General features: G+C 42.6%; 1 protein-coding gene and 1 long non-coding RNA gene across 5 annotated transcripts; both read right to left on the bottom strand.

Moving 5' to 3' along the window:
• Positions 1-8398: 8398 nt before the first annotated feature.
• On the bottom strand, positions 8399-14206 carry LOC146976398 (uncharacterized). The gene is made up of 2 exons (XR_015037493.1): positions 10764-14206; positions 8399-10728 (listed from the first exon to the last, which is right to left on the bottom strand). It is a non-coding gene; the product is annotated as an uncharacterized LOC146976398 (long non-coding RNA).
• Positions 14207-14836: 630 nt separating this feature from the next.
• On the bottom strand, positions 14837-24658 carry hic1 (hypermethylated in cancer 1). Of its 4 annotated transcripts, none has more exons than XM_085796162.1 (2): positions 24394-24658; positions 14837-17826 (listed from the first exon to the last, which is right to left on the bottom strand). In XM_085796162.1, exon 2 carries the CDS (start codon positions 17807-17809, stop codon positions 15602-15604), a length of 2208 nt encoding a protein of 735 aa, XP_085652288.1. In that variant the 5' UTR covers positions 17810-17826; positions 24394-24658; the 3' UTR covers positions 14837-15601. The 4 variants fall into 4 exon arrangements, with proteins under 4 accessions (XP_085652288.1, XP_085652285.1, XP_085652286.1 ...); XM_085796159.1 differs by having other exon boundaries at positions 14837-17842; positions 24394-24621; XM_085796160.1 differs by lacking the exon at positions 24394-24658 and adding an exon at positions 22513-23130.
• Between the last annotated feature and the right edge of the window lie 1210 nt (positions 24659-25868).

The raw sequence follows: 25868 nt of genomic DNA on the forward strand, positions 1-25868 counted from the left end.
ACGGGTCTGTCAGTCACTCTGCTCTGCTCTGAGCCGAGGAGAAAACTTTTCTCGTATCCTACAAGTTTTATCCAATGAGGAGAGAGAACGGCATGCAGGGCTGTGTGTGCAGCCAAGGGATGCGCGTGAATGTGGTGACGTAGGGACGAGGACTGTTATGGTGCGTTCAGGGCAACTCGTAACTCGTGTTTTTCCGACCTGTGAAGTCGTACCAGTTCGATCTGGTACAAGTTCACGGGTCGGAAGTTACGAGTGGCCGTTATAGTGACTTTCACAGGTAAAACAGGTCGGAAAAACACGAGTGGGTTGCCTGGAACGCTACAAAGTTGTAAGTTGTGACTTGAAGCTGTAATTTACGGTTTCAAATGCCTGCCTGGAACGCAGCATTAGCCAAAACGACCGGATCGCTTACTTCTGCTTTAAGTTTAAAGTGACCCCGAGGAGTTTGCTTTTAAAAAAGTCTCTCTCTATATACTATATATTAATGTGGATGAATCTACGTTACCCACACTTGTTAATGGGTCCATTTTCGATTAATATATTGTTTCGTCTTTATAGTTATTTTGATATCATAATTTAATCAACAATAAATAATGCTAACTGAACTACAACAACATGCTTTCATCAATTCATAATACAAATGTACCCTCTCCATCTTACAAAGAAAGCAATTGTTCTGCAATTCCCTCCACTTAATACTACTGACAATATTTATAGCTGATAGGAGCTTTGTGTTCGTGTCTCAGCTGAGAAACACTTTTTTAAACACGATCGTGGGAAACACAGAAGAGCCCAGTTTGCCTGAAGACAGCAGCTGAGAGAGAGAGAGAGAGAGAAATAAACGGGGGAGGGGGAGCATGGTGCCAGTGGAGGGCATGAGAGCAATCAACAGAACGTTTTAACAGGAGACACCAGAACACACGCACGGCACAGTGAAGCGTGGTTGTCCAGATGTGGTGCTGCGTGTTTGCGTTTGTGCGTGTGAATGCGTGTGTGTGTTTTTGGGAGTGTTATCAAAAGGTTGAAGATGGAGACAGAAGACGTTCGGACCATCCCTCTCTCTGTGTTTACACTCAGTCTAAACAGCAGACCAGCCACTGAGGCTAATGGGGTTCTAATCTACAGCTGGACGACACACACATGTCGTCCTCTGAGTCTCTCAAACAGACAAGTAACCTTTCTGTGCCACATGTGCAATTACAAAATGCTCTCATTCTTCCAATGACGTACTCTTTATACATTTTAACTGTGTGTAATGCAGTTAAAAATACATCTCTTTCTGCATTAAAAAAAATCTTATTTACATAACATTAATCTGGCAGATGCTTTCTCTCCAAAGCACCTTACATCTGTCACCCTCATGGGAAGTAATTTGGGGTTCATCATTGCTCAAGGATATTACTGACATGTGGACACGGACCCACAGATTAAACCACTAATTTGATAATGAACGAGCCACCCACTGCACCACTTGTTGCTCATTTTGAGTGTGAAGCGGAAAAAAAAGGAGATTTGAAAACAAAAGAGGAGACTCACACAGGCAGGCAGAGAGCGAGGGAGTTTACTGAAAGAGACATGTTAACAAACAGATAAAAAAACAACACCCTCACTTTCTTCTCACCTTTTCGGTTCTAGTATCTACACCTATTCACTGTGTGCACACACACACATGCACACACACATATGCACACAAGGTGAAAGTGATGAAGCACTTGGTAATTTATTACCCTTGTCAAACTGAACAGAATACTAATGGACTGCTTTTAAGTGTGTAACTCCACACTGAGAAGGTAACGGACACCCTGTTCTTAACACTTCAGTGACTTTCTGTTCTGTGGCACAAGGAAATACACACACATAGATATATACAGTCTGTGTGCCCAGGCTCAGTCTTTGCCTGAGAGCAAACACAGTAGCATCAAAGTTCCAGCAACACATCTGGCAGTCTCACCTTCACACTTGGTGTTATACTCAGAAAACATCACACTGCCAGGGCGTTCACATGGGGACACTTCTTGTCAATTTAAAGGTCACACACAACTTGTGCAGGGTACACACAGACCCTTTCTGTGTCTCTTACAGTAACACTAAGTAGATTGCCTTTTGAAGTGCAGTAGTGTGCATGCCAGCTCATTAGTGTGTTAAACCTTTTCCCCTCCAGGCCTCTAGTGTGAAGGCTCTCGCTGCCATCCCCCTAATAGATAAAGATCTGTATTATTACCTCTAATGTGTATACTGCATGTCTTCATACATGCGTGTGCCACCCAGCCACGTTGGCAATCTGCCCCTCACCCCGCAAGCCGGCCACGCAACTTTGTCCAGGCTTGTCTGGCCGCTGCACTTTGCTGGATGTGCAGAATTTCTGATGGGATGTCCCTGTTTGCATAATGTGAGTGCTTCTTTCAGTTGCTTCCAGCATCTGTCAATGACTAATTCATGAACCAGTTTCTATTATCACCTAGTGGGCTGGTGTGACACAAGTGTTGCAGAGGTTACCCTCATACCCAAGTTCATCGTATACGTGTTTTTGGGTCCAGATGCACAAAAGGCGGCACAGCTTTCACACTCTAAAGTGTTTTATTTGCATGTTTTTGCAGAGCGGTGCAGCAGCAGCAGAAATAGCAAATGCATTGTGTAGGCTGAGAGAAACAGGATGGGTGGATTTGTCAGGGCAGGTGCCCACATGTTAGTCAATCTGCAGGCAGGAAATTGCACTGGCATAGATATACAAACACACACATTGCCCACAATATACACCCAATTTGTCACTTGGGCCCCCTCAGAGGCTGAAGCAATACTTCCTCCTCGTACTTCCCTTGACCCTGCTCTGCACGGTGCACTGTCTTCACCTCTCCTCAATTGCGATTTCATCTTCGTCACATAACCAAGCCACTCAGCAGTTTGATAATCCTTCTCATCACTCACAAGCCCCCATATTTTAGCTTTCCATTTCAACTAAGCTATTTGTTATCAAATCAGCTATCTAATTAAAATCTTTTTGGACACTTCCTAGTCTAAAGCGCTCATATATCACATTCATACTGTATGACCTTTACTGTTTTGTTCATGCATGGTAAAGTTGAACTTTCTAACATCATTTCCTCTTGAAGTGACGCTGTAACTCTAAGTATTGAACATTGGCTATTGTTGCCGTAATTGGGAATGACTGGGTGATGACACATCGTATTTCCCTTCATTTGCCATGATTCTCTTGCGTCACTTATTCCAAAGAAATCATTGTCACTGGTTAACAACATTAACTAACATTAGAAAGTCAGTCTACATGAACTACTAGTCAGATCTGACTAAGAACAAAAGGTTGCAGCAGCTAAACCCACTCTATATACTTAGTTGAGTTATTACTGGGAATTCAACAAAGAAGTTAAAATCAATATTTTCATATTAACAAGGGGTGAAATGACAGCCTGCAGTTCTCAACTCTACAGACCTCTTATTGTGACTTTCAGCTCACTGAGGTGGGTTAGTATTAGCTGTTTTGGTTCGCTGTCACTACAGATTTAAACTTTAAACTTCCTCTTTCAAATTCTAGATAGTCTTGCCTCAAGATGAGTATTTGTCTGGAATTTATCCACATCTTCCACATGTACAAAAGTACATGCCAACATCATTTTCAGTCAACAAATGTGCCAATTTTAGAGCACTTTGGCTTTTTCATGGAAACTTTTCTGTCATCATCGTTTTGGAAGATGACACCCCCATTCTCAAAACGAAAAGTATTTGAATTACTGATCAAATCAAAGATACTGGCGGAGAATCAGGAAGTCTGGAACGAGGCAAAAGTTTTATTTTAGCATTTAGATTCATTCATGACCTTGGAAGTAGTAGTTTAACCCCCCCCCCACCCCCCCCCAAAAAAAAAAAAACCTGCAGGTCATGCACAGTTCTCCACAGCAGCATTAGTGTTTCATGATACTTGCTCCAGCTTGCATTGTGCTATTGAAGCACAGTTTTTATGTCTGTTTTTGTCTTCACTCTGGCCTCCGTCTAACACAGCAGGTGAAATAGGTTGGGTATCAGGACAAAGTGATAACTGACACGTTACTTAACTATATGCATACTTGGCCATGCAGCTCAGCTGAATTATATCTCTGCGTTTTTCAGCTTGTCAAAAGCAGAACCAGCCATAACACCAGAGAATCACCAGGGAGTAGGGTTGGGAAACGAATTCACAGAAAGCAGGAGAGGGAGAGAGTACCATATGTGGGTGAGAAACATGTTCTCATACAGGCTGTTTTTCTTTTGTTTCAGCTGCGCGGCCCCACCTTAAATGAGGACAGGGAGCAAGGGAGCACACTGGACAGAGGAGGAGAGGGGAGAGGTAGATGGGAATTCATTGAAGAATTGGGCATAATGTGCTCTGGGCAGTCCCCGACCCAGCTGTTTTCCATTCAGTGGGAGTCCAAGCAGTGAAATGTAGCAGGGGTGGGATAGACAAGCAGAGAGAGAAGTGGAGAAGAAGAGGAGGAGGAGGGAGACAGTAAAACATGGCGTGAGACACAACATGTAAAGGTCATGATGACGGCCATTTAAGTGGACCGATGTTGCTGTCTCCCTTTTCTTTTCCTCTTTTTTTGTTTTTTCTTTCACTCTCATTAGAGCTGTTGCCCAAAAGCACCCTTTAAACTAATGAGTCATATTTAAGCATAAAGTATTGTTTTATTAAATGTAACCCTAACCTACATGTTTTTACACCCATTAAAATGGGTCATAGTGTGCAAAATACTCATCACTTCCTCTTAGAGACTGAATAGGTAGTTTCCCCTGGCCTGTGGCACCCTCTCTTCCCAATGTGCACACAATTACGTGAAAAGCACAAAAGCTACGGTAATTTATAGAGGCTACATTGTTCATCAGGGCTTCTAACTAAAAACTGTGGGCACATTCGACAGGTGAAACTCTGGCCATAGTGCAAATCATGATAAAAATAGCAAACATGTACAGAATATGCCAAGCTAACCACAAAAAACATTACGCAGAGAGCCGTAAACACCACACACCACATGGATGACGTTGTAATTGCCCACGTGCGTTAATTAAAATCCTCTCCTGCACACAGAGGTTACCGAAAGTCACTGATAAAAAACTGTAACCTCAGTGTCTCACTGTCCTGTTATGAGTCAGAAACACAATGCTTGCAAGTAAAACCATGTGTTACAATTACAGACAGTTAAACACAGATTATTTGCATCTGTAATAAGTATTCAACTACATCTAGTGTCTGAAGTCTGCTGTGTACATGGCTTGAAGTCAAGAGAATGTTACTTCTCCATCTGTTTTTTCCTTCCTTTTGGATTTTTTAAGATCTAATATTTCTTCTCTTATGCAAAGGCAGGATTTGTTGCTGGAGCAATGCAGTATAGTAAAAAAAAACAGAGGAGGTTGCCAGCTTTAAGCTGTAACTGTATAAGATCCAGTTGTATTCACATATTTTACTACGTGCGCAATCAGCCACACTGTTGTGCTTTGGTTTTCTGACTCGACTGAGGTGTGACTGACAGGAAGTGTCTTAATGTGAGCTCAGAGAACATTTGGCTATTGGTAAAACATTTAACATTGAGAGAGGGGACAGGGAGATATCAGAAACGCAGGAAATTAAGAGGCCTCATCCTATCTCATCTCGGCTCTGTGGTTATAGTTGTTGAACGAGCCCAACAAAACAGTGACAGGAGTTTCTTCTCAAATGTTAAAGTTTGTGACCTTTTTACAGTTCTCAAGCAACTTGGCGAACAATTTCACAATGATGTAATAAAATTGAAAGCTGCTACTGGAAAGTCCACAGGTCTTTTTTTTTCCTAAAGATTCCTGGAATTTAAGAGAAAAAAATCACAAAAGTGACCACATGCCTGAATAATGTTGCTGTTTTAATGACATAGATACATGCTCGTCACTTCAGTCACCATTTCACACACAAATGCAAACGGACACACACTTCCTAATCTCTTCACTGACTGCAGACCTCAGAGTCCCTCGCAGTTTAAATGACTGTGCAGTCAGCACCTTTGCCCTTCTCACATCCCATCTACTCCACATCTGAAGCACCAGGTTACACAAACATCCACTCCACTGGAAAGAGTCTGATAATCAACCTCATCTATTCATGTATCACCCGATTATTCCTATTCGGGGTGAAAAAGGTCCGGAGCCTCTTCCAGCGCGCTTTGCTCACAAGGAGAAAGTACATCCTGAACTGTTCCATCACTGCACTAACACAGACAGACCGACAGACACTCACACCGTCACACACAGTCACTCCAAGTTAGGTACATGTTGATTTGACACACTTTATCTAGCAGAGAAGGGACTGGGGCCTCTGGGGGATGGTGGGGGTGAATAAGACCTGGCACCGACCCTATGTCCCCCCTTGACATTACCAGGCTGAATCATGGCACCTACTGCCCGACACCAGACACCTCAGACCTTTGCCATTTAATACATGATGCCTCCAAGTGGCAGGGAGGCAAAGGGGCAGGGCGGAAGCTGGCCTGGCGCCAGAGGTTTTCTGGTTCCTCAGTGTGAGCAGTGGGCACTAAGGCTCTGGTGACGACCTCTCCATAGAGGACAGTGAAGGAAAAATTCCTGTTCATTACATCTTGGCTCTTATTTTCTTGGTACTTGGATCGCCTTTGGTACAAAAGCAAAAAAGATAAAAATCACACCATTAGATCAGATTTTAAACAAACTCCCGGTGCAGCTGAACTTGTTTTGAAGAAAGAACAAAAAGGGAATGGAAAAATGATCGTAGTAAACATCCATCACAGTTGAAAGAGTTGATATTGCGGTGCAACTTTGATCTGATACACTTCACTTTCTTACAAGTGCACAGATGAGGTTTTCTTGAGTGGTCAGGGATTATTACCAATTTTCCAATTTAGGTTGATTTAGGCGGCGCATGAATAAAACAACAAACCAACAAGAATGACGAAAAAGGTTGAATCTGGCTCAGCTTGCAACACATCGCACTGTGACGTCAACTACTGCAGTAGCCAATCAGATACGTGCATACTGTAATGCTGGCCTTGGAAATCTTGCAGCAAAAGATTAAATAATTGTTGATATGATGACTTCCCAGGGTTGAAAGAACTGTTTCTATAATAGTCATGTCTCTAGTGTTATAAAAAGCACTTGGCATTTCTGGCTACTCATGGGTACATTTCTCAAATTGAACTTCCTGGTTCATATTTTATGTCACAGCAGCACCTGAGGAAACATTTTTGTTGTGAACACCCAGTTTAACCCTAAATGAGGTGGTTTAGATTGCGTGGCTGAATATTTGGCTCGTTTACAACCTCTCTGATCATCTGAGTGCTTGTGTCGCACAGGACTTTGTTGTTGTGTGTGGACGCACGCATGTTTTCATATCACAGTAATATTTTTATTGACTACAGTGTTCTCATAACCAATAGAGAGAAACATGACCATGGAAATGCTTACTTTCTTGAAAGGTCTGGAAAAAGCTCGTAAGTGGACTTTGAGTTAAGATTATTTTTTGTCAAACTTAGATATGATGGCCACAACTATGAAAATAATACCCACATTGTAATAAACTGGAATTTTCCTTTAACTCAGAGAAAACTGTCTGTGTTCCAGCATCAGGAACGCTATGAACTGAGACTTGATTAACGTCAAGCTGTTTCTTTTGTTTTCGCCTACTGTTTTTCGCGGCATTGGGTGGATGATGTCTTTCATTTCACCTGGTGAGTATGAGCTCGCAGGAAGCACATTCAGTTCATGAATGTTGATGATTTACTGCACCTGAGAGAAGAAATGCTAATTTGTTTAACGTCAGGACGTAATTTGTGGCAACTTGATTCATATCAAACATCTGGAAGGCACTATGATTTCTTATGTGCTGGTGATAATAAGGTGATTTTCACGCAGTGGAAAAGGATGTGAGTGTGTGTGCCTGCCTGGCTGGTTTTGCTCCTGCTGACAGAGTAATGGATCTGTTCATTGTTGCATGTGGACTGTGTGTGATGTATGAGATTCATTTGAAATTCTCTGTCTTAAATGAGGCACTCACATGTCTCCATATGGGAGAATATAGACTCGAAGGCGAATGTATTATAGGAAAATGAACAGAAGTTGCTCATTCTTGCGGTTGACAATGCTGCGAAATGGTCTCGATCGTGGTCTTTTGTCTTGTGTTTTTCTTTTAATATGAAACTCATATCATGCACAATAAATGTGTCAATAACAAACGGCTGCTGCCCTGGCCTCAAACTTCAAGCTTTGATTTTTGAAATTTAACTAGGATTTCTCTTCTGTGATACATACATAATAGCTTGTTTATGTATTATAAAATTATATTTATATATCATAATTTATAATTATTTGTCTTTGATTCGGATGAGCAGAAATTACGTGACACGTCATCATGTTTCCGTTATGCAATTCACTTTATTGCCAAGTTGATTTTGAATATAGTAACAAACAAAAAAAACATGACATTTTTCACATTGGCTTTTAGAAAAATAAAAGCCTTATCAACATGATTTTATCAAGACACCATAATTAAATGAAATTATCATAAAAACCCACAATTGAAATTTACACAAAAATTAACTATAAAACATTTTGACATGCAATAAATACATTCATTTCACTAAAGCAAAGTAAGATCAATATTGACATGAAATGCAGAAAATAGAAAAATACTGTTGGGTTTAATGTATTGCTTCTGATTGTATCTTTATGGCACAAACTGTTGTAAAACCACAAAAAGAAACGCTGGACATTTTGAATGTTTCACGCACATCTGCTTCATGCCTGCTGAAATAAGATCCTGTCCTCTGCTGAAAAATCTCATTTCCATTGTAAATTTGTGATGTATGTATTTTTTTTCCATCTTTCTGTAGCTACTGCTGTCTGCGTGGCAGTCTGCGTTACTGCTGAACTCTTGTATCCCTGAACCACAACCAGTCGGGTACAGCCACCTCAGAACGTCACAGTGATCTTCATTAGATTATAATCCATCATTTCTACACATAACCCTTTTCCAAAACCAGAATATAGATGCTTGTGTATGTCTGTATGTGTGTGTGTGTGTGTGTGTGTGTGTGTGTGTGTGTGTGTGTGTGTAGGGACCCTGAGGCCCTGTAACATTTTGGCACAGGTTTCAGTGTGTTGGGTGGAAGCCGTCAGTGGAATCGCCTTTTCTTTAATAATGGGTTTTTCTACAAGAAGCGACACTCCAAACGGAGCAGGGCAGCCTAATTAAATCTGACCTAATCTGCAGCAGCAGTCTGCCATCCAGCTGTGTGTGTGTGTGTGTGTCTGTGTGCCTTTGTGTGTGTATGAGATATAGATATACAATCAAATCTGCGCCCCTGCTATCTTTCACTTTTTCAACTTCTCGCCTGTTTTGTCCTTGCTCTTTGTCTGTGAATTGAAACTTGTGAAGCAGAGATTTTGTTCACTGTAAACGTAAAGATTCAAGTCCACGCGGCCTGTCTTGTATGTGTCCAAGGTAGAGAAAGAAACAGAGATCCAAGCTAAACAGATGCAGGAGAAAGACCCGGGCAGCCAGAAGCCCCTTCTCTATTTAACTACAAAGAGCCTACTGTAAGTCATGTGCTGATTGGGTGATAATTGTTAGGTCTGGATAGAGGATGACATCTTGGAGGGCATGCTGACATGAACGTTAAACAACCTTGGCAAAGACCTGCAGAAATAAACAATGAAAAGAGGAAAAAAAACTTAATTTCCTAAAAGAGGGAAATGAAGTGGAGTGAACTCGCAGAACGAGGTGGAAAAAAAGAGGTGAGCAGAAGAACAGAGCGAGCAAGTTTTCCTTTGTTATTTACTGAAGGTTATGACTATCAAGCACAAGCTATTTTTCTCTCTGTTTCTGGTTCTTTTCCTCTCAACCCTTCTCTCTGACTTGTTCCCTCCATCCCAGCGCATGACTTGGCTGGCGCAGCCGAGGCCCCGGCTCAATTGTGCAATTTCATACATGTTTACTTTACTGGCATCTTTCTGAGCATATTTTCCCCTGAACATTTCCCCTCGCATTATTCTGCATTTCCTCTACAACGATATGCTGTCTTTAATCTCCCCTTCGTAAGCCGGTTTTTGGCCAGAGGATCAGAATACAATAACGATGTCAGACTTTTTTATTTGGCCCATCATCTGCTGTATTTTAACACATGCCACGAAGTTCATTTTGGAAATTGATCAGGGCCTAAAGAAAAAGAAAGTAGCTCTTCACATAAACATTTAGACAACTGTCTTCTTCAGCATGAAAAACAGCTGGAAGTAAGTGGATCATGGAGGGGGTGGGCGGGTGGGGGGTGGGGGTGCAGCGGGTGCTGTGGGTCAGCGGTTTGTATTGAGTGTAAGAAGAGAGAAGGGACAGAGAGAGGTGAGGAGGAAAGCTCCGCTTTGAGGTAACAAGGGCGGTGAGCGAGTGTGGCCAAGCTCTGCACTGGAGGGAGGAAGAGGGGGAGAAAGCAAAGGAAGCAAAGTGCCAGAGGAAAGGCAATTGTGGGACTTCTAGGGGATCACAAGAGTAATAAAAAATCACAATACAATGATTTTTCCAGAAAAGTGCAGTTCGGGGAAATAAATCTAAAGCAGCTGCTTGTAATAAAGACCCTTGAAAGTGTCAAATCTCTCCCTTGTACTTTACCCTGCTACACTGTGGGAAAGGCGTTCAGACATGTAGATGGACAGGTGCACAATGTGGACACATCAGAAAATCTACACACACTCACACGCATACGCACACACACACACACACACACACACACACGCATACACTCAGACAAATTATTGCAAAAATCGCTGAATGTTTGTCACACTGAAGGCACATTTGTATTGGCTGACCTAAGTGACAGTTTATGGTTTCAATGCCAAAATAAGACTGTATTATTGATATTATTTGGCTCTAACTCACTTTTAAACATGAGTCCTCATAAAAAGAAATATGTACACTGGACAATAGTGGCATGTCTGCGCCGTGCTCTCATGAGTAGCCACTTAGATAATGGCTTTTATAACAAGGCAAAGTCAAAGTTGGTCAGAAGCTTAGCTCAACAACGAAACCCGTGGAAACTACAAAGATCGTCGCCGAGTTTTGTTTTGAGCATCTGCGATGTCTGCTAAGTGCTTCAGTCCTTCTGGCACACAGCGTGAAACACAATAAATGTCAAACAGCGGGATGATTGCAGATCCGGACCGTTGAGCCTGTCGGAGTCACATAGGTGACCTCGGCTTGCTGCCGCTGGTAGAAAGCTTAAAGGCATACTTTGCATTTTTTAACATTAAACCAAACCCCTTTTTTGGTCTACACAGGGCCACTGGAACTCATCCAGATCGTTTGTTACTTCTATATTGTTAGTGTTACGAAAATTATGGGCCTATGATGCTTGTCATTACATTAAAAAGGAATGAAATAGACTAAAAAATAAAATAAAATATTAGTGTAGTTGGTGGTTTGTCATTTATATTTGTCATCGTCATATTAATTAATGTTAACACCCAGCTTTATTACTCTTAAAACATCTTCATCTAAACCACTTTGGTGGCAGAGAGGTTTTCTGAGTTGATGTGTCATATAAATAAGATTAACAAAGGCATATGGCCTGAAACCCCATGGGTCGAGTGGCTACACCAGCAAATTGAAACAAGGCTTTTCTAATTTGACTAACTGAGTCAACCACAGAGCAAAAGAAATGCTGCCAATTATTTTTTTAATTATTATTTACAACATAATTTCAGATCAGCCTTGGCCCAATTTTTTTTTTAATTCTTAAAATATGGACATAATATGAGGGAAATACTGTAATGTATTCCTTTGATCAAAAGGATGCAAAAAAAATTTAATCCACAACATCCTCAAATTGTAACAAAATGTCTGAATGGCTTCCTCGCTGTTCAGCTCTTGAAAGGCCACAGAGTCATATCATCGTGACACTGAGCAGAGGCTTATTCCCAAAGAGCAAAAGGGGGAAGGAAAAGAGAAGATACAGTCTACTTGTTTTCTGAATGGAGAGTTTTAGAAGTACGAACAGGCTTTCATACTGAGACAATGGCTCGTGTCCACCCTGCTGCGCTCTCCCTGCTCCTCTCCCACCCCATTCTCCGTCTCTCTATCTGCCTCTGAGCAGAAACACACGGCACATCCTGCTCAACACAACACACCAGCCAAAAGTTCACTTCCTGCTCCTCAGCTCTTCTCCTTCACACCAACCCTTATTCCCAGGACATGCATTAACAGCCCCTTATATGCTCAAATAGCATAGGGACACACAAACAGACAAGAAAACGCTTCCCCTCTCTATAGAGACACGACCCTTCCCTCTCTGTCTATCGTACACATGAATGCAATGAAGCAAATTTCAAACAGTGCACATCCCACAGAAATGTTCAGGCATTATCTTGCTCTTCCCTCCTGCACAGATTTGAAGTGACAGTGAAAACAATTATTGTTGTTTTAATGGCATAAGGCGGACGCAGATTTTTATTTAAACTCGTGAATGAGAGGGAGTGAGGGGACTGAAATTCCCACGACTGACATCCGCCCCTTTCTACGTTTTTAACACGTATGCACATGTTTCTGGACCGAGATCCTACTGTTAATGTTTCATTGCAGCCACTCTTTCTGGGTTTTTTTTTTTTTTGGTTGCAGAGCTTTTAACAGCTCAAAACACGAAGCATTAACCAAAATAAGCTTCCTGTGCGCCTCGTGTGCATGTACGGCCTCAGACTGGCCCGCATCGAAAGTTCAATGACCTCTGGAAAAGAAGTCTCAAACAATATGAGGGTAGTTTTCATACTTGTCTAGAAGAGCTACTGTTTGTCTGTTTACAGAGCTAGTCATCGCATCTTGTGAGCAAACAGAGAAATTTCAAACTACACTGCACTTGTCACCTTGACTGTGTGGCTGAAACCAGAGATCAACACCATTATGCCTCCTTTACTGTAAGTGTGGTTCAGAAATTCACAGACAGCCAGACACAACCAAAATGACTTTGCCTTATGTTAAAACAATGGAATTGCTCAGACAGACACAAGCCTCCTTGAGGACAACAATAGAAAATGTATACCGCATAGTAAAAAATAAAAACAAAAATGTTAATATCACATGTTATCTCTCCACCATAAAACTGTAACAAGAAATGTATAAACACAGTAATAACCACAGGTTTAACACAGGACCACTGCCCTGTTAATAAGACAATTAAAAAAAGTGTGTGTGTGTGTGTGTGTGTGTGTGTGTGTGTGTGTGTGTGTGTGTGTGTGTGTGTGTGTGTGTGTGTGTGTGTGTGTGTGTGTGTGTGTGTGTGTGTGTGTGTGTGTGTGTGTGTCGCATTGTTATTCGAAGGTTTACTAAAGCTTAGCATCCCCATGCTGGGTTCAGTCCTGAGGTAAGCACCAGTTTCACATGTGCTGCTTTTAGTTCAAATCAAAATGTAATGAAAAGAAAAGTTAAGTGACAGGAAACAACATGTTTGATATGATCATATGCTACCGAAAAGAAGCCCTTAAATTATTGTTACATTAAAAAAAAAAAAAAAAAAAAACAATCCCAAAAGTCAGGCACATTGTCTTGTATTTTGTTTTTTTTTGTTTTTTTTGTCTTTAAGCCTTTAAGATTCACTACGTCTATCACAGTGTATTTATGGCTTTAGTCTTCACATTCACCCACTGAGGTTGGCATTGGCACTATAGTGGTCAGACATTTCTAATCTGAATCAAAGACCAGTAAAAGTGGAAAAATTAAAAAAAAAAGAAAGAAAAGAGAAAAGGGCAGCATGTTCTTTGGAATAAACATTCAAAGACAAGAATGTGCCTTCAACCCGCAACCTTTAAGTGCTCTTTTGTTTTCAATCTGAAGGAACTGCTGGTCAGCCAACACAGAAATATGTCATTCTTTGTTTCCGCGTTTGATACCAGCCGGGGGAAAGGAGGCGAGGCCGGGAGACATTTGCTAGTCTGGGATATGATGGTAATAAGTGGATCAGAGGGGTGAGATGGCAGGCATGAAATGGGACATCATGCCGGCGAGCAGTGCGAATTGTCCAGGAGAAAGTGAGATTTCACAGGGATTACTGAGCCACAGCAGCTGGGGTGTGCTGTTCACCCGCTGGCTTCCAGGGAAGACCCACAAACCCCCTCTTATGTTCGTATCACTGACAGATTAGTGACTCGCTGTGTGTGTGTGTGTGTGTGTGTGTGTGTGGTAGGAGAGGGAGCGTCTGTGTGCGGTGTGTGTGTGTGTGTGTGTGGAGCACTTTTAAGGCAAAGGGCTGAGCACAGCACACACTTTGGCCTGTCAACAGTAGCAGAGCTCCCAGACAACAGACTACAGGGGAGGGAGGTCAAATGACAGGTCGGACAGCGGAGCAGAGCAGTGTCCAAACACAGCGTTTGACTACTGCCGCTCCATAATTAATCATCAGGCTGCTGTGAATGGAGTAATCGCTCTTGACAGTAAATGACAGATTTCTGTGTCATTAATTGTGACCTGGTCCTCGCCTCTGCCGCCTGCCTCGGCCGCAATGCACAGTGTCGGAGGCAACACCCATGCTGCGTCCACACACCGTGAGATGAAGCTACACTCATCGTGAACAAGGATTAGTGTGTCATCAGCTGGGTATGTGCAATCATGTCCCAGCTATGAGATCACAGGGCCGTGCTTGCTGCATCTCAATAACAACCGAAAGCTAAGGGGATGTTAGTCAAAATGCAAAAGGAAGTTTTAGCTCAACAAGGGTTACACGCTGAGTGTAAGGCTGATTAAGCAACCATTACTGTCACGTAGTATGAGCTTTTATCCGCACAAATATGCGGGGGAGTGGAGTGCTGTTTTAAAAAAAAAAAAATGCGGAGAAAATAAAGCAGAGGAGACTTTACCGAAATGCTGAAGCAATTGCTCTTATCGTTCAGTTATTTCCTCGCAACTTGGTAAGCAGGAACAGGATGGGGAGAAGCTGGAGGGTGAGATACATAAATTGTCCAGTACCCCAAAAACAGAAAAGAAAAACAAAAAAGAAAAAAATATATCCTCCCATAACTTTAAAGTCCAGAAGAGTTGGCTTATTCATTTGATAAAAGTTCCACTCAGGTCTGGACACAAACCCTGAATCTTGTCCTTATGTGCTTTTTTTCTCTCATTTCTTGTACACAGATGATTCTTAATAGTACACAGGTTTAGGGTCTGATTGCAGCATTTCCTTGCAACAGTTTCTCTTTGGATTTCACTGTGGTACAAAAATAAATAAAACAATTTCATTTTGGTTTTCAATTTGTCACTTTGGCTCAATGGCGGAAAATTGAAAGAAAAAAAAACATTTGTTTGCATACACTGTACATAAATACTGTACTTATTTGAGTGAGTGTCCCTTGGTCATGGAATAGCACAGGCCTCCTTTCTGAAGGAGGACTTTTAAGATACATTAGATGCATAGGAAGGCACTTAAAGTCTACACTTTTTGGTGTGCATTAGCAGACCAATTCATTTTTGGCCTGAGTCTGAGGTGCAGAGGAGATACTGAGTTGAGGTGAATGGCTTTAAAATACTGCTAAAGTTGTGTGCCTACACAGACCTATTGGTGACTGCCATTTACACTGCTCTATCTTAGCTGGGGGAGTAGCGGTCAATGGTGCGGGCTTCAGAAAGGCCGTGCTGGGGAGGGGGCAGGGGTTGGCCCAGGACGTCCATCTTGTCGTGGGGGATGCCCAGGTGTTCAGAGGCCAGTTTGGACAGTGGGAAGAGGCTCTCCATGGCCTTTGCGTCGGCTACCAGTTGCTGCTGAGCTTGGATGAAAAGTTCATTGGCCTTCTCCTGCTTCAGCCCCAGGTGCTCTGCTGTGTATTTACTCAGAGGATAAATGCCCTCTGAAAAGTCCAGCTTCAGTTTCCCATCTGTGGTCAGGCCCCCTGCAGTCCCTCCGCTACTGTGCATCTTCATGTGACTGATGAGGTTGCGCTGCTGGGCGAACTTCCCCCCACACACCTGACATTCATAGGGCTTTTCCCCGGAGTGGATGCGCATGTGCTCGGTGAGGCGATATTGGCGGGTGAAGCGCATGCCACAGGAGTCGCAGGCGAAAGGTTTCAGGCCCAGGTGGCTACGCATGTGGCGCGTCATAGTGCCACGCTGCGTGAACTTCTTGCCGCAGATGCTGCATGGGTACGGCCGCGTCAGCCAGTGGGTCTTCTCGTGCTGTCGCAAAGTGGCGGGGTCTTTGTAGGATTTCTCGCAGTTGGAACAGCGGTAGGGTCGGATCATCTCGCCGAGGCCCCCCGAACTCAGCGCCTGGCTGGACTTGGTCTCCAGATGGGACAGGCTGTTGAGGCTATTGCTGCTGTTCAGGCTCCCATAACCATTTGTGTTACTGCTCATGTTTTTGGTGCTGCTGTTATTGCTGTTTCCCATCTCCCCGCCTGAGTTCACGTACAGCTCCTCTTCCGTGTGCGTCTCCACGTGTGCGTTGAGCTGCTCCGAGCTGGGGAAGCCTTTGTCACAGGGAATGCAGACATACAGATTGTCCCCGAAGCTCTCGGGCTCATACGGCATGTGGAACCTCCCCATCGGTCCAGTAGGGGAGGGGCGGCCTTCGCTGCTGCCCGTCTCCTCCGTGCCTGAGCCGCTCTTGTCGTCTGCGCCTTCACTCTCCTCCCCAGCCTTGTGGTGGTTATGATGCTGTTCTCCATTCTCATGCCCTTCCTCCTCATCCTCATCCTCATCCTCATCTTCGGCCGTATACGACAGCGGCTCATGTTTCACCCAGCGGTAGATGTTGCCCATTTCTCTGCCCGCCTCGCCACCTTCCGTCGGGGTGTCGGGGCTGGGGGGGCACGGGTAGCGATCTGTGCCCTGGGAGCCTGAGCGGTGCAGGTGGGGAAGGTGTGGGCCAAGAGGCTGGTTGAGATGGGGGAAAGGCGGAGGCGTGAGGGCGTTTGTCTGGTCGGTCGACTCCATTTTTTCAGAGGGGAAGGCCCTGCCATTCATGCCCTGCATGGGACTGGTGCGGCCACTCAGAGTCTCGTCCCGCTCCTCATCGTTGTGAGCGTTTGCCAGATGGGATTGGGAGGGTGTGTGCTGAGACTGGGAGTTGGGGCTTTTCTTGGAGAGGTCAAGGCCATAGTTGGGGGAGCAGTTCCTCTCAGAGTGGGCCGAGCGCCCGAGCTGGGCAGGCAGAGCTGAGTGCAGAGACGGGAACACCTGAGAGCCCTGGGTGGCGGTGGGAGCGTACAACTCCCCAGCATGGATGGCTAGTCGATGGGGAACTAGCTCCTCTATTGGTGCCACCCGGGATGCATGGCTGTTCAACAGTCCCCCTGGAGGGCAGGGCTGAATGACAGGAGTGGAAACCCTATACCTGCCACCAGTCCCTAACCCCATGTTGGGTCCCATCTTTGGGTAGGGCAGAAACTGAGGACCTGGACGGGGAGGGTACTTGCCATGTTTTTTCAGCTTCTTTTTACACAGAGCCACTAAGTCAAGCAGCTGAAGGTAGTTAGCTGCTGCCAGCACAGCGCCTAGATTGGGTTCATTGGGAGAAGTGGGGTCTCCATCACTAAGGCGGCCTGTGTAGATGTAGTCCAGAATGACCCTGAAGACCCCTGGACTCACCATCTCGTGGTCGAGGTTGATGAGATTGTCATGGACCACCAAAGATTTCAAGTAGAGGCTGCTGGCAGCCAGAATGTTCTTGTGAGCTCTGAAGAGCGCGTTCTGCACCACAATGATAACATCACACAGGAAGCCTTTGGTGCGCTGGCTGTTGAGCTGCAGGAGGAGATCCCTAGCATGACTTGGAACTTCCATGGCATCCAGCATCGTCTTCAGTCCGCCACCTGCAACAACAAATATCTGTAAAACGTCATGCAGCAGTCAGCATTTCATGAAACAAAAACACAATCAGTGTGTCATTTGTAGTTATTATTATTATTATTAGTGTATTTTTTCTTTGAAAAGTTATGCTTTATGCATCAAAATAGTCAAAAGTGTCAAAATCTTGGATTGCCAACAACAACTTCAACTGTAGAGGTAACAGAGAAATTAAAAAAAACCTTTGCATGAGGATGCATTTGAAGAGTATACAGATTCATTAATAATACATTTTCTTTTTAAACACACTGCATCACTTAATTTCACTGCATTTTTAATGTCAAGTCACAATAGACGTTTTATCATTTATTCTATAATTTGCCTTAAATATTTACATCTTCGTGCTCAGCTCATAGATTCCACTCAGTGGAACGTGTGCAGAGTGCAGAACCTGTGTGTGGGAAGTGCACACGAGGGCCACTTGGTAAAAATGAACTCTTGGTAAAGGTGAGCGGTTGCAATGGTTTTCTCATTATCACAAATTCTAGTCTCTGCATCCACTTCCTCTGCAGCGAGCAAAAACAGAGAAAGAAGTAAAGTCAGAAAACCGCAGATATATATTTTGTAACTGCTGGCTTCCTGATATAGTATTCCAGAAGTTGTGTGCAGAGTTTTAAACAAAGCGAAGAGATGAATGTTTCACAATTATGATGAACAGCAGGTATAAACCTTTGGGGGAAAGACACATCCAAAAAAAGACGGGTCCTCCAGCTCCTCTTTCTGTCCAGTCATATAAGGAACACTGAGCGCACATGATGTAAATCAAACTTAGATGATTCAATACTTTACATTGAGAGCAGCTCTAGGGATCTAATGCACACACACACACACACACACACACACACACACTTGCATACACACACGCATTCACACACACACATTTAAATATCAACACTAATTGTTCCATCAAGCTTGAAATAAACTACATCAGCTGCATGCAAGAAACACCATGTATTGTTCAATCAGTGGCATCTGAGGATAGTTTACATAGGAGATTAAACGTCTCAAACTGTCCCTAAGGGCTTAGTCTCACTGATGGGAAACAAGCAACTAAACAAATATCATGTCATCTGTCTGATCACGGTCTTCCTGACACCAGCTCATTCACTTCTTGTTTATTCCGCTCAGCACAAGAAAAAGGAAGTATGAATTTAAAAAAAGAAAATCTCACAAATGATTTACTAAGGAATTCTCTGCACAGTCCTGAACAGAAGAAAATCTGACGTGTCTGTTTTTCTCTATCAGTGCACTGCTGTTAAAGCTGCCTGTTAGGGAAAGTCAAGGTCGCTCCTTGGTACAGTTTTGAGTGGTGTGTTTTTGTAAATGCATGTTCAGCATCAGGCAGCATCATTTTCGCTGCTGAGGTGGAAAACCAAAAGTTACTGTCAGTGAGGGATTACGAGCTGAACAGTCGTCAATATGAAAGGAAAATGTATCTTTTAAATGTGATAATTTTTTCCTCATTAATCATAGTTGATTTTTATTTTAAAAGTTCCTGTCCTCATGATTACACATATGACTTGTGTGCTATTTATTTCTTATTATCTGGTCATAAATACCAAATAAAGTGAAAAAAAGAGAGGAGAGAATATGAATATAAAGGCAGGTATGTCAGGTTTACTCTGGATTTACGCTCCATCATGTGTCTAGTTGTCATCTAAAGTGTTTCCACTTCTGGTTTTTGTCTGGCTTTAAATACTCAACAGTCACACTTGGCTATAAATTTCAGCATCGGTCAGATCAAACATGTTTGAAAATGAGTGTGATATGAGGAATGGTCCAAAGCATCTCCATAACTTAAGTGAATTTTCTCAGTCTCCATTGCATTAAGGGGCGTTGAGCTCACTGTTACTGTTACCGGTTACTGTGCGGCGAATGGTGACACATTGTGTACTCACACACACAATCAGTGTACATTCCTGTCTCTAATGCAGCCCACAGCGCCATATTATACGACACAGCTCAAGTGCATTACGGAGCAAAAAATTGAAAATCAACCCTTCCTTTATGAGGACAGAGTTTACTTGCAAAAAAAAAAAAATCCATCAACTCTTTTTTTGATGGAAGGGAAATTCAAAAAGCAATATTTCTGTGCACCTGCAATGTTGCTGCGAGTACAACAAAAATATTTTTGGTTAGGTCTTGTGGTAACAACTGTCAAGGTGGCTGTGGCTTTCCCATCAACACATTAAGAAACTCTTTTCTCGCTGTGATCAGACCCAAGTATATGAGGGGCTGTTTCCCTTTTAAAACAGTTGAGCTCGACATCTGATGACAAAATGTGAAAGACCACAGTAAAACATGTTTTATGAAAAAACGCTTGATCTGGAGGGCAAGTGTAAGCTCACTGCATCCTGTTAGGAAGCCAGCTATGATTGTCGTGATATTTAGTCACATTGAGCCTGCTACATACGCTATTCCTATAAACACACACAGCTTTGTTTTGTACAGGTTAAATTAAATCATTTTTTTCTGCATTGTACATACAGTCACAGTGGCCTGAGACAGGGTTAGTGGAGCCCCTGTGGGATGCAGGGCTGTTTTTATCTGATTGACTTCGTTTTAATGAGCCGTCAACAGGCTCTGGAAACTTAAATGATGGTGATGTAGTTTACGGCAATGGCACTCAGGTATTTGAATCAGATTAATATTCATGGTCCCTGTGCTTTGTCTGTTTTGTCGCTTCTGTGGTTTTGGGGGTGAAGACGAGGGACTTAAACTTCCTACCTCTGCATTCTGCCTCAAGTCACATAAACACTGCAGATCTTTGCATCAAACCTCGGCCCCACGTTACATATTCATTTCTATTTCCTGCCCCATGCTCATGCAAGCCTTGTTTATTTTAGAGCCCATTTTACCAAGTTCATCTATAACCAAACATGCAATTTATGAGGCAACATTGCAGCAGAAAGTCGAGCTTGAACGAGAACAAGAAGATATTTTACTGTAGTTTTACACATGTTTCAATCAAACTGAATTTATTTCTTGTTATTTTTGTGAGTCACATGAGTCAGATACAGGCTGGAGGAGGTTTACATGCATGAAATAACAGGACTGTGGCTTTTCCACTGAAGCGCACATGGAGGAGCTTGCACACATGAATAAGTGAATAAGTTAAGAGTTTTTAGTCAGGTCAGCAAACATCATGGAGACTCGGCGTCAGTTTCCTGTTTCTGTAATCGCGCATCTAAAAAAGCATCCCACATTTCTAAAGTAGAGCCCGGAGGCACGCCAGTGATACGCAGCGTCTTAATCTTGATGTGAGCCGAGTCTGTCGAGCTTATTTCAACAGGAGATCGAGCATAATCACATTAATATGACACGATAAAAATCGACACTTCAATCGAACTATCAGCAGCATCAACAGCCAGTTATTGGTTTATAATCAGTCCATGTCCTGCAGATTTTACAGGAAATTATTCCATTTTAATTAACTATGTGCATGACTAATTTTTTTTATAATGTTTTATCTTTTGCATGAATAATCGACATGCTGCACATTTTTATAAAAATGTATAGCAGACAAACTAACTTTGTTTGGCTTTTTTGTCGTTTTATTTCAGAGCGAGTTTTAAAGTTGAGGGCTGGTTTTTGAAGTTGTTGTTTAGTACCAGAGCCCTGAGAGCAGCATGCAGCAGAGCAGTGGGAGTCTGAGCCTGTGTGTGTGAGTGTCGCCGCGGACTTATCTCACACTCTGTACATTAAACCGAATCACGGGTGAATCCGTGTCTCATCCTCCGCCTCCTCCTGATCCCCCTGCACAGACCCTCCGCGTCCAGCGCGCTGCGTTTCAAGGTGCATCCCAGCTGCTGCTTAAACCAGCTCTTTGTGTCTGTGGAGCTGTCAGCAACACTCACAACCATCTCTTTTTAATGCAGCTGGAGAAAACATCGGTCTCACCAAAGAAAAGCTTACTCAAAAAAAGAGCTTTCTCCAAAACATGTCTATAATATTCTCCAGTGTGCCTGTGTGGCGGTGACACCGTTACGCACAGCGATGGGCCTGTTCTATCACCTCCTACATGAACTTACTCATTTTTGCTGTAACTTCCCTTTTAAATATTTATAACGGGATTACTAATGAAACAAAAGTTTCCTTTTAACACAACCCCATTTTAACATTTAAAAGAAATCCGAGCAAAAATAAATTAAAGTAGAATAAATTGAAAAGATTAAAAAACAAATACACTCTAAGGTCAGATGTTGTTTTTTGGAATTTTGTATCGTAAATCAAACTTGTTTTGTTTAGTTCTCGAAATGTTATGAATCATTTTTGTTGATTTTGGAAGCTAGAGTTAATCTTAAATCGCCATTACATGAAATTGTAAATTGAATTACTCCGTGTTTACTTAATGATTTGGGGTTTAGAAAAAAAAAAAGTCTGGATGTTTTCAACCGACTCGAATTTAATGCGGAAAGGAGAAAAAGGCGAAGTCGATATCAAAATTAGACTGATATATAATAAAGATAAAATTATAGAGGTAGGCTGCAAAAGGCTGACTGATCGAAAATACGCTCTATAATATTTCAATGACTGGTTAAGAAAGTAATTTTGTGTGGCAGCAAACCCGGTCCGGTTTAAAGAATAAAAGCCCACATGCCATGCCTCCCTCTGGTTGTTTGGGTGCCTGAGTGCAGCATATCAGCTCTTACCTGCATGCCCGATGTCTTCTGCCATCCGATCTAAGTCTCCCTTAATGATCATCTCAGCAGTCTCTAGGAGTCATATCTGACGTTTCAGCTTTCAACTGCCAGCCTCCAACAAACCATGCCAGTTTTCCGAGCGTGTCTGCCAGCTCTTTTTTTATGATTATTAATTGATATGAATTTCTTGTCGCTCCTTAGGTCCGTCCTCCCACCCACTTTCCTCCCTCTTTCTCTCTGTCTATCTGCCCCTCCTCTCTCTTTCTCTCTCTCTCTCTCTCTCTCTCTCTCTCTCTCTCTCTCGCATCCCCTCCTATAAAAAAAAAAATACGTGCTTAGACCAGCATCAGTTTCCTCCGATTTTTTTTTTTCTAGTAATTTCCTTAGCTATTTTTGAGTCGGAGCAATAACGCGCACCGGGATGATAATGGAGCCTCTATGCGCCTTAAGTGTTTTAGCGCCCCGTGTGATGTCAGTCTATAATAAAACTAAAAGGTAAAATCGAGGGCAGGAACTTCAAGTGACCCCGACTTGAACTTCTCAACACATCGTCTTAAAGAGACAGGCAGCCAGTGTATACGTCCACATATATATGTTCCATATTTATGAACAGGCAGCCCACTTCAGCTTTGGAGAGCACTTTAATGATGGAAATTACTGGTTACATCAAGAGCTGTTAAAAGTTTCTCATGTCAAGGCCCCGCGAGGAACTACAAGCCCACCACCCCTATACACACACACACACGCACACACACAAGCACTGTCAGGTTTAATTCAGTTTTGTCACTCTGGCCAAAAGTGAAATCAAATTCAATCACAATTTGTGTTTGCTTTTTCTTAGGTCTGTAGGCAATAAATTCACATTTCACTGTCGGTGGTCTGTCCTGATGCCTTTTTAACCAAGACATCTGATAATCAATAGGCTAATAATGAAACGTTTGAATGAAGGTGTGCTTAACATTCACTTGTAGACAGACAAGAGGACATGGAGCTACAAGAGCTTCACAACAATACTGAAATTAAAAAGGAGGGTCGATAAACCACTTTAAAACATCTCAACATCTCTCTCTCTCTCCCTCCCTCTCTCTCTCCCTCTCTCTCTCTCTCTCTCTCTCTCTCTCTCCCTCTCTCTCAGGTAAAACACCTGTTCCCACTCAAAGCCCACATCCAGCACATCATCACCTGTAGCTACATGGAGGTGTAGTTTTGGACAGGATTGTTGTGTTTGTAGGTTCTCTCCCTGAAAAGCGGCCACATGAGGACATGAGGCCTTTTCTGATAACATTTAGATCACGTGCCTGCCTACTTAAAAACTTGGCATTTCCCTGATGTCAAAACATTCTTATGGAAAGTAAAAACAAGCAGCTGTGCACCTTTACATAGAGCCAGACATTAACACCGCTGTTATTAATAGAATGTCTTTCTGTGTTTTATTTTTATATTTTACCACTTTCTGCTGTAGAACTATACGTCATCATATTTAGTGTTTTACAAGTATCAAAACTCATATAAATTATTCTATGTGGCTTTTATAAATTGCAATCTTATTTCTTTCTTAATGCCAAACATCTTGTTCTGGAAATCTCCCTCACAAGACATGCAGTGTCTGTGATGATTTAAATATGCAAATAACACATAAAAATAAAAAAATGTCTGGTGAAGCCGAAGTGTCTGTGTATCAGATAAGACTTCAGGCCGGACATGACCATATGCCTCAGATGCTCTGTCTGTGTCAGGAGCATCGGATCAAAGACGAATTAGTCCAGAAATCATATTGAAAGTTTGATAAACCCCTCAGTGTCGGCCACTAAACGCTGCTCACTCTGACACAGTGCGATCACACGCCTGCGTGGATGGCATCCCTGCCTCTCTGGAGTATCACAGTCTTACCTCGGACTCATTTCTGGTGCTCTGGCCGTCTGTCTGTGCTCCTTCTCGGCATTCCCTCATGGAGATCTCCGCACTTTTCCTCCAAGTCCAGCTCCTTCGCCAAAACTTCTCCTCGCCTTATCTGTCTGCCCGGTTCCCCCTTCCTTCGCCCTCTTCCATACACCGTATTTCTCACGTGTTAACGAGACTATCTGACACTTCAGACTGTGTTGGGGTCCGGTCGGACCAAAACCTGCCGGTGGAGACTTTACGCGCACAGCGACACCCAATGGCAGCAAATCCCACTGGCACTGTCCAGGTGGACGCGCTGTGCAGTGATCTGGGAGCAAATGAACAGGAAGCAAAGTCCTGATCTCTGATATGTGAGCATCTTCTGAAAAACACCCAATAACCTATAGAACTGTGACATTACTGTTATATCAGGTACTGTCCGTTAGCCGCAATGTCATCAAACCTGTGGAAATTAGAGTTTAGTAAAAATTAAATCAGGTGCACCAGCCTTTAGTGATGAATATTTACTCAAAAAACAAGTGCAGAGATGGATTCGGATTTTTAACTCAAGTAAAAAGGGAAATTTTATAAATAAATAAAAATCTGGGATTTAAAATGTACAAATGCAAGAAAATGCACTTTAAAGGTACAGTAATAGTGTGTTTTGGTTCTTTTGTCCCTGCTCATGTAAAAATGTAGTTATCCTCTCTCTGTTAGTGAATGGTTATTATGACTTAATGTCATGTTAATTGCATTTTAATGTTGTAATTAGTCAGGGTGGAGCTGCTTTAACACAGAGCAGCTAAATCTTATACAGGCTGATTTGTATAAAGTCTTAATTTGACTATAAGGTAAATGTACAATATTCATCTCACACATGTTGTGGAGAAGACGTATAAAGTAGCCAATAATGTTCAAATAAATTCCCAGGGTTGAATTTGACCGAATGTATTATTAATATAGTTACAGGATTTTCAATCAAGCTACAGCCATCAAATGAATAGATGCCATTTAACTGTGTATTAATTTTTTTCTATAACCACCACTCAAGGCTGGATTACTATTTATTCAGAAAGCACCTCCAGAGAAATGCAGAGTGTGTATACTGTTGTTGCTAATCAGCTTCAGTGTCCCTGAAACCGTTTTATTCTCTCTGTACACTGTGGGTTGCAGGAGTCATTAACTCTCTATAAACAATAATTGTAACTCACATTTAATCCACTGTATTTGGATGGATTATGTCAGACAGGCCTCCAACTTGCAGTCTTTCCACAGTCATCCAGGGGCCTTTTGATGGACCGCAGACTGAAATAGATGAAACTAATTATTTTACCATCACTGAGGTCATTAAGAGACGAGCCGATGTGATCCAGTGAACCACTCGCCCGACTGAGGCCCGTTCATGTTTGTTTTGATCACAACAGCAGATGACAATCTCATAAAGCATGCAGGCTCTCACTTCCTCTTGAAATTATCCAAGTTCA

The sequence above is a fragment of the Trachurus japonicus genome, chromosome 13 (genome assembly GCF_045865225.1).
Source record: "Trachurus japonicus isolate A0001 chromosome 13, Traja_1.0".
NCBI lineage: Eukaryota > Metazoa > Chordata > Actinopteri > Carangiformes > Carangidae > Trachurus > Trachurus japonicus.

Excerpts from the sequence above, each read along its gene's own strand:
- hic1 (XM_085796159.1), bottom strand. The coding sequence starts at position 24,453 with ATGAGGGAATGCCGAGAAGGAGCACAGACAGACGGCCAGAGCACCAGA. Across the intron at positions 17,843-24,393 it reads GCACCAGAAATGAGTCCGAG|ATATTTGTTGTTGCAGGTGG; the intron begins GTAAGACTGTGA and ends GACGTTTTACAG.